General features: G+C 37.3%; 1 protein-coding gene across 1 annotated transcript in view; it reads right to left on the minus strand.

The window, feature by feature from the left end:
- Positions 1-12,177, minus strand: part of TTN (titin) — a 241,322-nt gene extending 229,145 nt beyond the window's left edge. Inside the window, exons 1-9 of the mRNA XM_064453243.1 lie at positions 12,008-12,177; positions 9,776-9,879; positions 5,999-6,202; positions 4,995-5,282; positions 4,152-4,240; positions 3,817-4,061; positions 1,830-2,123; positions 1,440-1,587; positions 843-962 (exon numbers count right to left, since the gene is read on the minus strand). Of these exons, the coding sequence (XP_064309313.1) occupies positions 843-962; positions 1,440-1,587; positions 1,830-2,123; positions 3,817-4,061; positions 4,152-4,240; positions 4,995-5,282; positions 5,999-6,202; positions 9,776-9,866 (1,479 nt within the window). The 5' untranslated portion in view covers positions 9,867-9,879; positions 12,008-12,177. The remainder of the gene's footprint in view (positions 1-842; positions 963-1,439; positions 1,588-1,829; positions 2,124-3,816; positions 4,062-4,151; positions 4,241-4,994; positions 5,283-5,998; positions 6,203-9,775; positions 9,880-12,007) is intronic.
- Between the last annotated feature and the right edge of the window lie 1,661 nt (positions 12,178-13,838).

Here is a 13,838-nt window from a genome sequence, read left to right on the forward strand (position 1 = left end):
GCATAAAAATAATAAAATATTCCACAAATGCTTGCTTTGCTACTGAAAGCCGTAATAAAAAAATTGGATGAAAGAAAAACTGTCCTGTATCATAATCAGTTTGAGAAAGTGTAGGATACTAAAACCAAGTTTTTGGTAACTTTCACTTTGCAAGAAGTTCAGATGTAATCTGCACATAAACGTGATTTTTTTGCCCAGGTGGATTTCTGTTTCTCAGTACTTTAAAGTTAGGTTACACTTTCTTCCTTATGCATTTGAGCTAGAATGCAAATGTAACATTTCTGTATAAAAGCTGGTCTTCCATTAAATCATATTTGTCTGATAAAACACATGCTAAAATAATCTGATTTCCAATCACTCCTCAGTATTTTCAAAACTGATTTCAATGCAGAATGAGTTTTTCCTCCTTTTTCTGACCCACTGCACTGCCAACAAACAAAGCAGGCTACAAATGGCAAGCTTAGAGACAAAATCAGGAAAAAAATGGAAAATCTGAGGTATTTCCTACATGTCATTTCTTTAAATGATTGAGAATACTATCTAGCAAATCACCATACAATCTATAAAAAATAGATTCCTTTCTAAGTTAATGTTTTGCAAGTTTATCTATCACATTCTTACACATTAATAATGGAAGTGAAATAAAAAAAGGAAATACAGTCACCATCAAGGACAGATAGGAGAATGATAGCAATGTAAACTAAAAGACTGAACATACATAAAAGGAAAAAATAATATTACAGTATGTCATTTTTCTTGTTCATTGGCTTGTCTTTTTGATGATATAGTAGATTTTTTGAACAAGGTGGGGCATGACAATCATAGGTAACATCTGTATTCACCTTTTCAGGAGAGATGTGCCTTTGTTCTTGTGAAGTAACAATTCCTTCTCTAGTTCTCGATATTACTGTTTGTTTTGCGGCTTTATCACTGGTAATTACTACTGTTGCCTCCTTTTTCATCTGATTTTTTATAGCAACAAAGAAAAAACCAAAGTCTTAAAATTCATTTTAACATACTGATCATCAAAAGAAGAGGAGAAGGAAAAATACGAAAGGAATGCAAGTGAAGGAAGAATACTAAGGGAGACTTATTTTATTCCTCATGGGGAAATTATTAATGAGATATTAGAGGAAAAACTTCATCAGTGTAAGAATAATGTTAGATAATAAATGACGAGGGAGAACACAGGATCACTTTCATAGAAGGCATTCTTAAAAAGAGTTTAAGAATAATTAGTTCAATGCCGCTGTGATGGAAAGCAATGTAATAAGTGATCCATGAGCATTCCTTTACAGTCCAGATGCTCCATACGAATATGCATGCTTGCAGTGCACTGGGTAATATCTTGTTAATGCCTCACAGTGAATCATGCCTTGTTTGTATGTTGGATAAAGGGATAAAGGGGAAATTATAGAATATTGGTGCTCTATTTCTACCTGCTCCTGAACAGGTTGAACGTGGACTGCAGTCATTGCTGTCCTTTTAGCAGTTTGCTCTACAACATCTGGAGCTGGTTCTCTCACCATGGCTTGGTCCACAGCAGCAACAACCGTAGCAACAGCTGCTGTTTTTTCACTGTCCTTTCTCACCTATATTAGTCCAATCAAAAGACATTTTTTCCATGTTTCACATACATTCAGAAGAAGCACAAAACATGTACAGAGACAGAATGTTGCAAAGCAGCATTTAAATATTTGCAGCAGAACTCTCTCAACAGCAGATACACACGTTTTTATACACAGCCTCTCAGATTCCATTTAGCAGATCTGTTGGGCAGTGGTGAGGCCACACACAGAGCAAAACCAATGCTCTTTCCAAAAATAGACTTTACCTCTCTAGCACCAGCCGCAACCTCACCAGCAGCAGCACCACTAATGGTAAATTGTTCTTGGACTCCGTATCTCCCCTCCCATCTTTCTTCAGTTCTTATTTGAGTACTGCTTGTAGATACTCTTGTTTCCTTCATCTGGGCTTCTGTGGTTGCAGCATATCCTTCCTGCTTCCAAGGAGGAAGGACTTCAGCCCCAGCTGTTGTCACTACATGTGTTTTACGGATTGGAGATGGAGATTTCACTGGTCTGATAGGTGAGGTGGAGATTCTTCCAGCAGGAGAAACTGACCTAATGAAAAAATAAAGTATCAATTATATTAATGTAGTGTCATACAATGACAACTATATAAACAACTTCAGCCTGAACTTGAATTCACTCCCCATTTAGGGTGCCTTCCATACTTTGTAGTTTGATTTTTCAAAAGTTTTTGAGGTGTTCTGCTTGTAAGATTACACTTATCTGGTTTTAACATTATGCCTAATGTGTGTTTTTGTGATACCCATAACTGTAATATATCTTTGTAGTAGCTTAGTTAGATTTACAAAAAGAAATAAGAGCAAATGTCAAAGGGCATTTCACTCAAGCATGTGTATATAAAATATAAAAATACATAATTATTTTCCATTTGCTCTATATTAATTCTCCTAATAGGAATACAATAAAAGGCTTACACACTGTGAATATTACATATATTTGTGCTCAGGTCTCTGTAGAGAGACAAAATAACTGCTCTTTGTAAAAATATCACGTGGCAGCCACTAGCAACAACAAAACTGTATCTACCCCCGCACCACACCTCATTTTCATATGTCATCCTTAGATGTGTTCAGACTCAAGGCAAGCTTCTGATCAGGGCCTATAGTTTTTCCCATACTTACAGTTATAAATCTCAGCCACAATAATTGGTAGCCACTTGGAAAGTGCTAGTTTCTAAATTTTGATATTCCAAAAATTCAGTCCCAGTCCTAGCAGATAGTTTTAAAGCACTCTAACTTAGATTTTCTTCGAGAGGAATTTTTTTAATGCTGTATTTCCCAGATAACATTAAAAAATTGCAGCAGTAGGGGGCAGCAGCACTTTATTCATGTTTAGATTTAGTTTCTACTGTGTTGTATAGCTAAAAGTTTGACTAGCAGGGGACTACAAACTTCTACTTCCATGTGCACACTAGGTGGCACTATTGAATTATTCTTTCATCTATGCAGATTGCTAGTTACTGACAATCCATTTCTTCTTGCCCTTGCAAGTTATTCTCAATGGGGCAAAATTTACCAGCATACCTAGATCTGTCGGTATAAATGGGGCTCTTCTGAGCACTCAGCTTGGAGATATTTCTTCCATGACGCTGGTGCTTCAGGATGCTGACATTGCAGGACTTCCAAAGCAATTTCCTCTTTACCTGACTCTCAGGGAGACCTCCTGGGGTCTCGCAGACCATGAGCCCTGCTCGTCAAATCACTCACTTTCCCTCTCAAGATCCTTTATGCAGCAGAGCTAAACTCCATTTTTCCATATGCACATTTACCTTGCCTGCCTTCAAAATAATATTTCTGCAGTCATCATGAGAACACAAACAGAATACACATTCATGTTTTTTTACATATCCTTCCATTCTGCTTGCCACTCATCACAGTGTCATTGCTCTGTTCTCGGTTCATCTAAAATACTCAAGGGCCAACTGCTCTACTGTTTTCTTGTCTTCCATCATGAACTTGGAGCTTTGAGTGCTACTTCAGCTGTATGTAGAGTGATCAAATAGGATTCATTCTCTTAAGGATTTTCTTCCATATGGAATAGAAAAGTTATATAACAGGCATGCGCTTCTATAGCAGTGGCAAATATAGCACATTATAGCTCACAGTCAGAATAAACACAGTCAGTGAATTCTTCCATTTTGTACTATGCTCTGATTCTATGGTATTACTGCTATATGTGAAAGTGATTCAAAAAGCAATCTTATTTGAAAGAAAAATAAGTTTACCTTACTGGTGAGGGTGTTGGTGCTCTGACATGTCTTACAGGTGATGGTGATTGTCTAACAGGTGATGGTGATTGCTGTCGTGCCATTTGTGCTTTTGCAGCAATTATTGGTGGGGTTGGTGATTTTGATGTAGGTCTAGGAGGCATTCGTGGAGGTGCTTTGTGTGGGAGCTGTTGGGCTGTTGCACCTTCTATGACCATTTCAACACTTGTAAGTGATTTGGCGTCAAAGTGAGCTTCAATCTTCTACAATGAAATCAAGAAAACAAGTCTGAGATATTGTAGAAGTAATCATCCACATATTAGCCTTACCAGCTTTGTTTTTGAAAAATATACCTTTTCAATTCTGGCTTGTCTTGTTTGCGAAATCTGAGCAGTCGAAACAATTGTCTTTGTCTTTTTAGCAGGAACGGCTTCTTCCTCACCTTTTGGAAGAGAAAACATGGTCAGGAGAATTGCATATGGCAAAAAAACAAGCAGTTGCAGAAATAAATGAATGGTCAATTCCAATTATATACAAACGTATATAAAAAAACAGAGAAAGAATTAGGCAACCATCTGTTTTTCCTGCAGTATCTATGGACTGACAACTGTGAAAACAGTTGAAATACTATTTCTGCATTGCTATGTCATTAGAAAAAACCCCAAACAAAACAGCTTTATCGCATTTTTTTCAGAATCAGTCCTGGATCTCAAATGACTACAGAGTTTGGAAGCCTGACTGAGGTGAAACCCAAGCAAGACTGCTCTAGGCAGAATGATTCACTGCTATGATTCTCCTCCAAGAACTATCTTCACCCTTACCAGGCTCATTTACGAGACCATGTACAGTTGTGCAATCCAATAGATCTATTCTTTCAAAGCCAGCTTACAAATACAACTTTGAGAAATCTACAGAACAAAGCAAGAACAACTGAAAGTATCCCACACCTTATTCTGTCCAGTCTATCCCCAGTTTAAAGAAGACCCATTCTGGAGAAAAGGTCCTTTGAAATTCTCAGACAAAAATCTTCAGCAAATTTCACCAAACACACACTGCTTTTTCACAGCAAGTTAATAACTCTTAAGAAAAAAATTATAAATGAACTTATTGATATAATTTTGATGAAGTGGTGTGTGTTGTACCATTACAACAATGAATACTCTTATCTTCATGGCTTGCAACTTCAACTCCATTACCTTGAATTAGCAATTCAGCTGTTGAAGTAGCACGTCCCACATTATTTGTGGCATTTACTGAATAGGTGCCGGAGTCTTCAGGATATGCTTCTGCAATTATTAAGCTGTAAAGGTCTCCTTCTTGTAAAATTTGAAAATCGGGGGAGCTTTGGATTTCTACTCCATCCCGATAGAACTTCACCACAGGTGTAGGGATTCCAGTCACTCTCACGTCAAGTCGAACTTGACTTCCCTGCCTTGCAGTCATGCTCTGTAGTCGTTGTGAGAAGTTTGGTGGTGCTGTTCCAGCTACAGTTTTATTTGAAGAAATAAATAGAAAAACAATGTCTGTCAAAAAGAACTGTAAGGGCTAGATATTTTCATTATCAGAAGTGTACAAGGTCTATTTCTCCTTCACACGCTACTGACAGATGATGCTACATTCTCAAAAATTCAAAACGTTGAGCTGATTTTCCAAAATGCAAACACCCTTAGCTTTTCTCATGTATTTAAAATTTCTGATACTTCTGTTTATGCTCGTGGTTGCAGGTGTTTCTAGAATTAGAGATATATTGACTATAACCGTAGGTAGTAAGCACAGTGTCTTGGGTACAGCCCTTTATGTGAGTTATTTTGCTAAATATATTTCTATCATTAAATATCATTAAGGGCTCCATCCTGCAGAACTTTATCCTTTCTTTTATGAGTAGTTTGAATGTAGCCAGTGTGACATATCACATGAGCAGAAGTATACAGGGCTAAGCCAGAAGTTTTTAATTGTGATTAAGAGTTTACAAGATCAAGGTTAAACTTTATATAGTTAAGATGTAAAGGATGCTGTTGGAAATTACTGGTAAGAATATATGCTGAATTCTAGACTGCTTTAGGAAAGGGAATTTGGTTTGCTATTTCTTTGCTAATCATGTACTTCAAATCCAAGCTTTTTTCATTTTCTGTGACACTTCTATTGCTCTATTTCTCACATTGGTACCAGAGAGAGATGCCTTTCTTTAGCTGCTTGATACCTGTGACAAGTAGCTCAGCAGTACTAGTCGCTTGCCCAGATCCATTGGTGGCTTGTACGGTATATCTTCCACTGTTTGCTTCTGTCACGGTGGGGATCACCAGTTTAGCGCGGCCATCACTAAACGAGATCTGCACACCTGGCAGAGTTGCAGCAGAGAGAACCTGGCCATCCCGATACCAGCTCACCTCAGGAACTGGGAAACCTAAAGAAAAAGGAAGGCAAAAGGAGATTCAGATGCTATGAAATGCCAGGTATCCTAAATTACCATAGTACTCACTTACATATACAGTTTTAGTGAAGTGTAAATGGCATAGGCACAGAACTATGATTATATGTCCAGTGACACAATGGTAAAGGAATTTCTTTTTAGAAAGGTCATTAAAAATACGCAGAGCAATAGGACAACTGCACAGGCTACTGCATTTAGGAAATCACTTGAATAATGAGCAGACTGTAGTGGTTGGCAATCCTGTTGAGGAATAGAAGTTCATCAAAATTATGAGGGGAATGAATTGAAGCAGGTGAGGTCTTTTTTTGTTGTTGTTTATTTGCTAATATCTTAGCAGTGTTGCTAACAAAATTATCCAGTCCAATAGTTTGGAGACAAAGTAAAAATCAGAACTTCCAACCAAGCTAAGCAGTTATCCTAACATAAACTATTTTAGAAAATGAAGAGACAGAAAAAGTGGCTGTTGTAGAAATTAACATTGAGTGCTGTTAATGCTTTGGGGGTTTTGTTTCTTTTTTCTGGAGTGAATTTTCTTTGAGTTTGGTGGAAAGCAGTCTGAAGTGGTCTGAATAGGTTCATCTTCTATATCTATGATGATTTTAGATTCCCAATGAAAATTCTCATCCCAGTGTTCTACTCAGTCAACTATATTGAGCAACTGAAACCCATTTGATGAACAGGAAAAATTTTTATATGAGCCATATAAGAACAACACCTTATTTAAGAATACAGTTCCAAAACACCATCTCTCCAAAATGAAAATCCCTGCAAATTTACTTCATGTAATTCTCTCAAGCCAGATCACCAATTGCACTGCACAGGGGCTCAGGAATGAGGTCTGAGACTGTGCTTACTACAGCTGCTCTAATTTTCCCAGTTCCTTTCTCTGTGGTTTGGAAAACCCCAGGACCACAGAATTCTGCTTCCTTTCTAGAGTATTACTCCCTTAAACTCATTTAATTATTTGGGGTTTTAATGTGCCAGGAATATGACTCTGTGAGACTAAAATGAAAGAGAAGCTGAGATATATAGACTGAAGCTTTTACTGGTTGTCTGCCACCACACCAGACATGGTTAGAAAAGTTTTAAATTTTACTCACAGTTGAATGATTTTAATATTAATTATTGGGACATTCTTTTTCATTTTAAAATTGCCCTTGAGTTTTTTTGAGCTTTATTGCCAAAAAGAAGAAAAGGAACCTGAAGTGCCTCAACTTCACTGCTTAAGTAATTGAATTCAGTGAGATTGTCCTAACAATGATGTGACAGGAATTGCCAACCTGTGCACGATATATGTGCTGCTTTCAACAATATGCAGAGTGTAAAGTCTTGCTTGCATTGCATAATACCTGAAAATATCAGTTCAAGAAAAGTTAAGCAGAGAACAGGTTAGTTCTTTTTTAACATATTCAATACTTGATCAGTACTGTGGAGACATGAGGATGGGTATAGTTCTAATGCCAGCAGCATGGCAGACTTTCTTGACAATGACGTACTGCCTCATGTCACCTCAGTCACTGTTCACTCAATAGGGCTCCGCCTATGATGATGTCCTAGCTGCTCTGGCATTTGCTGCTTTTAATCACAGGGTTTGAGTGTTCTGCACTTTCTGAGTGCAGGAGGAGGTACTGGGTATTTTTGTCTGATATCAACCCTTTGTAATGTGGCACTTAATTCACAGTCTGATACAACAGTACAATTTATTTGTTCTAGTTTACATACTGCAGAATTGCATCTCAGGTGGTTGCTAAACTCTTCTTGGTACTCAGATTAATTGGGCTTTTCACATTCAAATTGTAGGTCTGTATTAATACTTGACTTGTACATAAAAGGGCAGGGTTATCAGAGATAAACAGAAAGTCTGAATTTCAAATTCACAGTGATTCATGATAGAGAGGAAGGGCAGACAATGTAGCAGAATAAAGCTGTGTAGTCCGTTATTTATGCAATTAGTTCAAGAAATAAAACTTTCTTTTTTTTTTATGCATTAGAAAAACTAAATGCCAAGCCACTGTCAGATCCGTCAGTCTTGGTGGATGCTTTTGGGGCAGGAAAGACATTCCAGAATCCCACAATATGAATAAAAGCTAATAGGAGATTGCCTTACATGGTGTTTGGGACTAAATTACAAATGTGGTATATGCCATTAGAAAAGCTGCTGTGTCTCCTCTTAGTCGAGAGATCAAGTTCCCCTCCCAAGTACTCCATGACATCGCACAAATTAAAATAGCCAAAAATCACACATTAAGCCATAATATTAGCATCCTAACTTGTTCTGATGATATATTTATGTATTCATAATTATAATAAGTATTGTAATCATCAGTGGAAAGGAACTTTTCACAGAAAATTGACAGCGTATAGACAACAAGAGAAGGTCAGGGCAGTTAACTGAAGAGTAGAGGGCCAAATAACAGAATAAGGCATGAAAAATTATCATGGATGTAGACTATACGACACGTTCAAACACCTTGTGTGAGCCAGTGTTATCCAAAGGGACCAAGGGATGAACCACAGGGGATCATAGATGTCAGAGATCTTTATAGTTGGGCAGATCATGTGTTTGCACCTGCCACAGAGCATTTGGGTAGTGTTTTATGGTATGTGGATCATCACATTGCTAATGCCTGTGAGACAATGTCATTCCATCAGCAGGAACATGTGTCATTTCTCCTTAGTCACTGCCGAGGTCACAGGCACTCTTAGAACAGGGTGTTGGTTATCTGTTAAAGTTATTTCAGGGGTTTGCATGGGATTTTGCACAAGGTACTGTGTTCTAATAGTGTGTAGACTAGCAAAATGAAGTATCCTTTAAAATTATGTGGCATCTTTAAATTGCATCAACAAATTATATTAATCCAGCCTTGTACTACCATCATAATCACCATGCACATCTACTATCTAGCAAACTAGCATTTTCTGCCCTCTTCAGTGGCCATGTGGACCTAGATTTTGTGCTTTTAACCTCTCTGCCAGAGGTCTGGAATTAAGTAAACTCGAGGGCACAGAAGGTAGAAATACAGACTAAGGCTTAGCACTAGGTCAATGAAGAACTAACATATGCCTTGCATTTTGCACCTTGACTCCTCATTCTGTCTGATAATCATGCAAACAAGATTATTCTCTCTGCACCCATGTGACATACTCTTACTAGCACAGTATATATTTTTATGTATATACTTTTAATGCTATTTCCCTCCAGTTTTGATGATTCTAACGTACATGAGAATTAGACATCAGTCTCATTGCATTTTTTTGGCAAATAAGACTGGTGTCTAATTCTCATGTATGTCAGAAGGATGATTGGCAACATGGTTGGCTATTGCCTGGGAGGCCTTGTAACTTTATGCAGTATGTTTGTGCATATCTGACAGCACCTCACAACGCTAATCAGTACCATATGATGTGGATATGTATTCACATTTCAGGACTGATCTTTACCCATTCAGATCAGATTATGATCTATGAAAAGTGTTATCATTTGTCTTAGCAAAAATGTTACCAAAACCAATAATAAAATAAAACCAGAATGAATCAAAACCTTACCACTAATATGAGCCTCAAAGGTTGCGGCACTACCCTCCAGTGCCACAACACTTTGTAACGGCTGCGTAAATGTTGGTGCTTTTGTCGTCATCTTTACAGGCACTCTGAAAGCAACAAAAACATAATTAGATATCAATGGTGAAATTGTTATTACACACACATCCCTCTTGCTAGATTTTAGGAATATTTGTTATTATTTTCACAACACATTACTCTTCTCAGTTTTAAATAACATTGACCTGGAGAAATGTGAAGACTGTAGGTTTTGACAAAGTTGTATAGCAAATTACCCTTAGAGAACACTTGGCTGAGTTGGATGTGAAACTGTTATATTTAGTGAAGCTGTGATTTGGCATTACAAGTATGCAGCAGGAGGCAAAGTTCTGCTTGACTCATTGCATGACCTTGTGCAGGTCATCTAGCCTTTCTTTGTCCATTAATCTCCTTTACCTAAAGAGAAAATAACCTCTATTAAAAAATTTGTTTGAATGATTTGAAAATGTTTTGTTAGTGCAAATCTTTTGCCTTCTCCAATGGGAAGACAACTAGGTCACTAAGTAGCAACTGAAAAAAAATGTGATGGTCTAGAATTTGTTTGGCTTTTAATAATTAAAAAAATGCCAGGAGGCTCTCTTTTAAAAGCAGTCTGTAAGTCGTGAATAATTTCATTTTACACAGAAGCATATTGGCATTAAAGATGCAAATAAAATTCTAGTCTTACAGAGTATCTCAGTGGAATTTTGAATATGGGTAGACAGCCACCTTCGAAATGTGAGCTAGGATATAAGGTAGCCAGTGACACTGATGGTTTGAACAACTGCAGATCCATGTGAAATCTGAAAAATAGTTTGCTTTCTTTTCCTATGCCACAAGATCCTACTTTGAAATAGCACGCTGCCACTGGAAAACCTTCTGTATCAGTAGTATTTTATATTTGCATGAACTTACTTACTGATGTTGAATTGTGCAGTAGCTAGTATCTTCTTAATAGTATCACACATCTAGTAAAGTTACAATTTTTCTCATTAAAAAATTCCACTGAAAAACATGTCATGTCTTATTAAACGAGGGTTAACCCCATGATCTTTTCAAGTCAATCTCACTCACATATTTACTCTTGTTTACTCTGGCTTTTGTGCCTGATTTTCTGACAGTCCCAGGCTTAAAATTTTTGCTGCCTTTCAAAGGCGTGAAAATTCTTCATGACTTGAGTTCCTTCACTGAAATCAGTGTTTGATGCCTACATAAAATAAGTCCATGAGGGCAGAACTGGATATTCTACTGGGATTTTGGGCTGCTTTTTATTGCCTTTACTGGTTATCTGAATGCTTGTTCCAGCTTGACAGAGGAACAGCCTTTTATCAAAGATTTTCACCTTCAAGCGTGGGAGGAAATGAGTTCAAATTAGAAGGAAATTACCAACATTTCATCCTAACACAACACTAGTTTTCTGAAAGGAAGATTAAGACAAATGTCAGTTGCATGTTAATTCACTAAGAACTACTTCAGTTACAACTATGTTTTGAAGCTCAGCTAAAATATATGGAAATAATCTTACAATATAATTCAAGATTATGAAAGCTTATATATATATGTAATTTCCTAACTCCAGAACAGATTGGAAATTATTTAATTAAGTAAAATTGTCATTGAGTTCACACAAAGTTTATATATTTCTAGGCAAATTTCGGTGATGAAGATCTGATCTTATAAGGCTTTTTGTATAATTAGAATTGAAAGTATGCATCTGAAATGTCATGCTCCAGAAATAACCTTCCCAGCTATGAATGACAGCAGACAAGTGCTCCTGAGCTGCCATGTAATTGATACCTTCGCAGTTGATTCCCTTAAAAAGTCATCAGCGCTTAGCTGATACCATATGCATTTTATCAGAGCTATTCTTAGACCTTCTCAGTTTATCTCCCAGTAGCATAACCTTGAACACTCCCAACAGAAAGGAGTTTTTAAAGTTACGCAGATGTTTCCATGCCCTTTTCAAATCTTAATTTATGTAGTCTTTAACAATAAGTATACTGGAAAAACTTTTTGCTGAGTGTTATCAAAATTCACTAGCAGAAATTTAAGGCATAATCTTGCCAGAGAATTTAAGTGCTCCATGTCTATATTCTGAAACCAATACCCCGCTGTAAGCAAATTTATAATAATAGATCATATCAGGCCTATTAATGACTGATAAAATACTCATTACACTAGCAGAAACATGCTACTAACCTGATCTCTCACAGTGCCTGTAAGAGTGGGCTAAGCCCAACGAAATCTTCTTGAACGACGTCCTTATCCAGAGTAAGATTTTTTTAGACAATCCCAGCATGAGAATTGTAGAGCCTCTAATCATAAAAACAAAACTACACGGTCTCGACAGTGTAGTTTTGTTTTTTTGCAATCCCTACACCCGAGGCGAGGCGGGGAATGCACGACTGCTCAGAAGTGCTAACATAGTTGTTTTGCCTTATATACCCCAGTTCTGCTGACAGGTCTGCCTCATCATGTCAGCGCCAGTTCTGATTGGTTTCCTAAAAGAAAGTATCTTGTGAGAGGGGATCCACTCTGTGTAACCATACACCACCTGTTGGTTTGATTGACAACTCTAATTTTGGAAGCACAAAAGGGATTCACTAAGGAAACATCATCTGTGCCAAAGCTTTTGATTTATAATTCAATTTTATTTAGAATGTGCAGTTTACAAGCTGTTGCAAATTTCCTAAGTCATAAGCACAAGACAAAGAAAGGAATAAGGAAGCATTTCAGCAGAGGATACGAACAAGTTAGAAGTAGTCATATCAGCAAGATTCATCCTTACTTTCTTTCATTATAAAGCACCCAAGAAGCTACCAAATGCATCTGTCAATCACCACACTAAATAAGTAAGCTGAGCTCAGGCATGTGGCGGCACACTATTAGAATGCACTGTTTAAATTACTTTTTTCCATAACTTTGAATTCTAAAACTCTGTTTGGTAATACATAGACTTGGCACTCTGGTGGTTTGGGGTTTTTTTTGTTTCCTTCACGATTTCTCTGTTGGATGTTCCAAGCAGTTAAGGTTAACACACAATAACATACAAAATGCAGAAATAGAAAATATGTGAAAAAAAAATAAACAACTATTGTAATTTCTGAAAAAAGCAGATTTTAAGTCTAATGGCTTTTTTCTAGGCCTGTGGAGGACTTCTGCAGACCAGGGAGTTAATCATCCATGAATAGCATACCAGTTTGTGAAATTCCACTAGCCCAGCTTCATCAGCCTATGCAGCTAATTATACCATTAGATTGGTTGCCTCTGAAAGAGGTCAGAGTTAGAAGACTGCTCTTGCCTACAGCTGGAATGGGAGGTGATTTACCACAGCACCACATCTGCCTGTTTCCATTGCTGCCTTCTTATTAAAAAATCCTTTTCTTCCCTATGAAGCGTAATATACATAACACACACCTAGAAAACTCTTTAAACACATAACTCGCTCATAAGACTACTTGTGGGCTTAGAATCAAGCATGTTCTTGGCAAATGGAGGACTTCAGTCTGCTGTTACCAACATCCGCATTGAAAAGGATCTCCCAGAGGATCCTAGAGAAGTAAGCAAAGGCTGGATTTTTGTACTATCAGCTGCACTAGTGTTTGAAAACTACCTGAAAGAAACCTCCAGCAGGAGCTCCAGAAAATGCCGGAAAGAGAGAATACCACTGCTATGATTCCTCTAAGGGAGTATTTTACTGTAGTTTGCAGATCTGAAAGAAACAAGAAAGGTCATATTGCTGTGATCTTATAAAATAACTTCAGAAATTTGATCTGCCCTTTAATTTATCCATAATATGTCAACTTTAAGGCTACTCTTGGCATGCAGCAGTAACAACAGCAACATACACTGGAGGAATAATCTCTTCACTGGTACTATCTTTACTTTCACAGAGGCTGAAAGTCAGTACTATGGCTCATTTTTAACTCTTTATTGCAAATAGATGTCAGGCGGCCTAATCACTCTGTACAAGACTTAGTATGATAACAAATGCAACTCTACACATTAGTGGGGAGAACAAGCTGGCTGC

Source organism: Phalacrocorax carbo, chromosome 5 (assembly GCF_963921805.1).
Source record: "Phalacrocorax carbo chromosome 5, bPhaCar2.1, whole genome shotgun sequence".
NCBI classification, from domain to species: domain Eukaryota; kingdom Metazoa; phylum Chordata; class Aves; order Suliformes; family Phalacrocoracidae; genus Phalacrocorax; species Phalacrocorax carbo.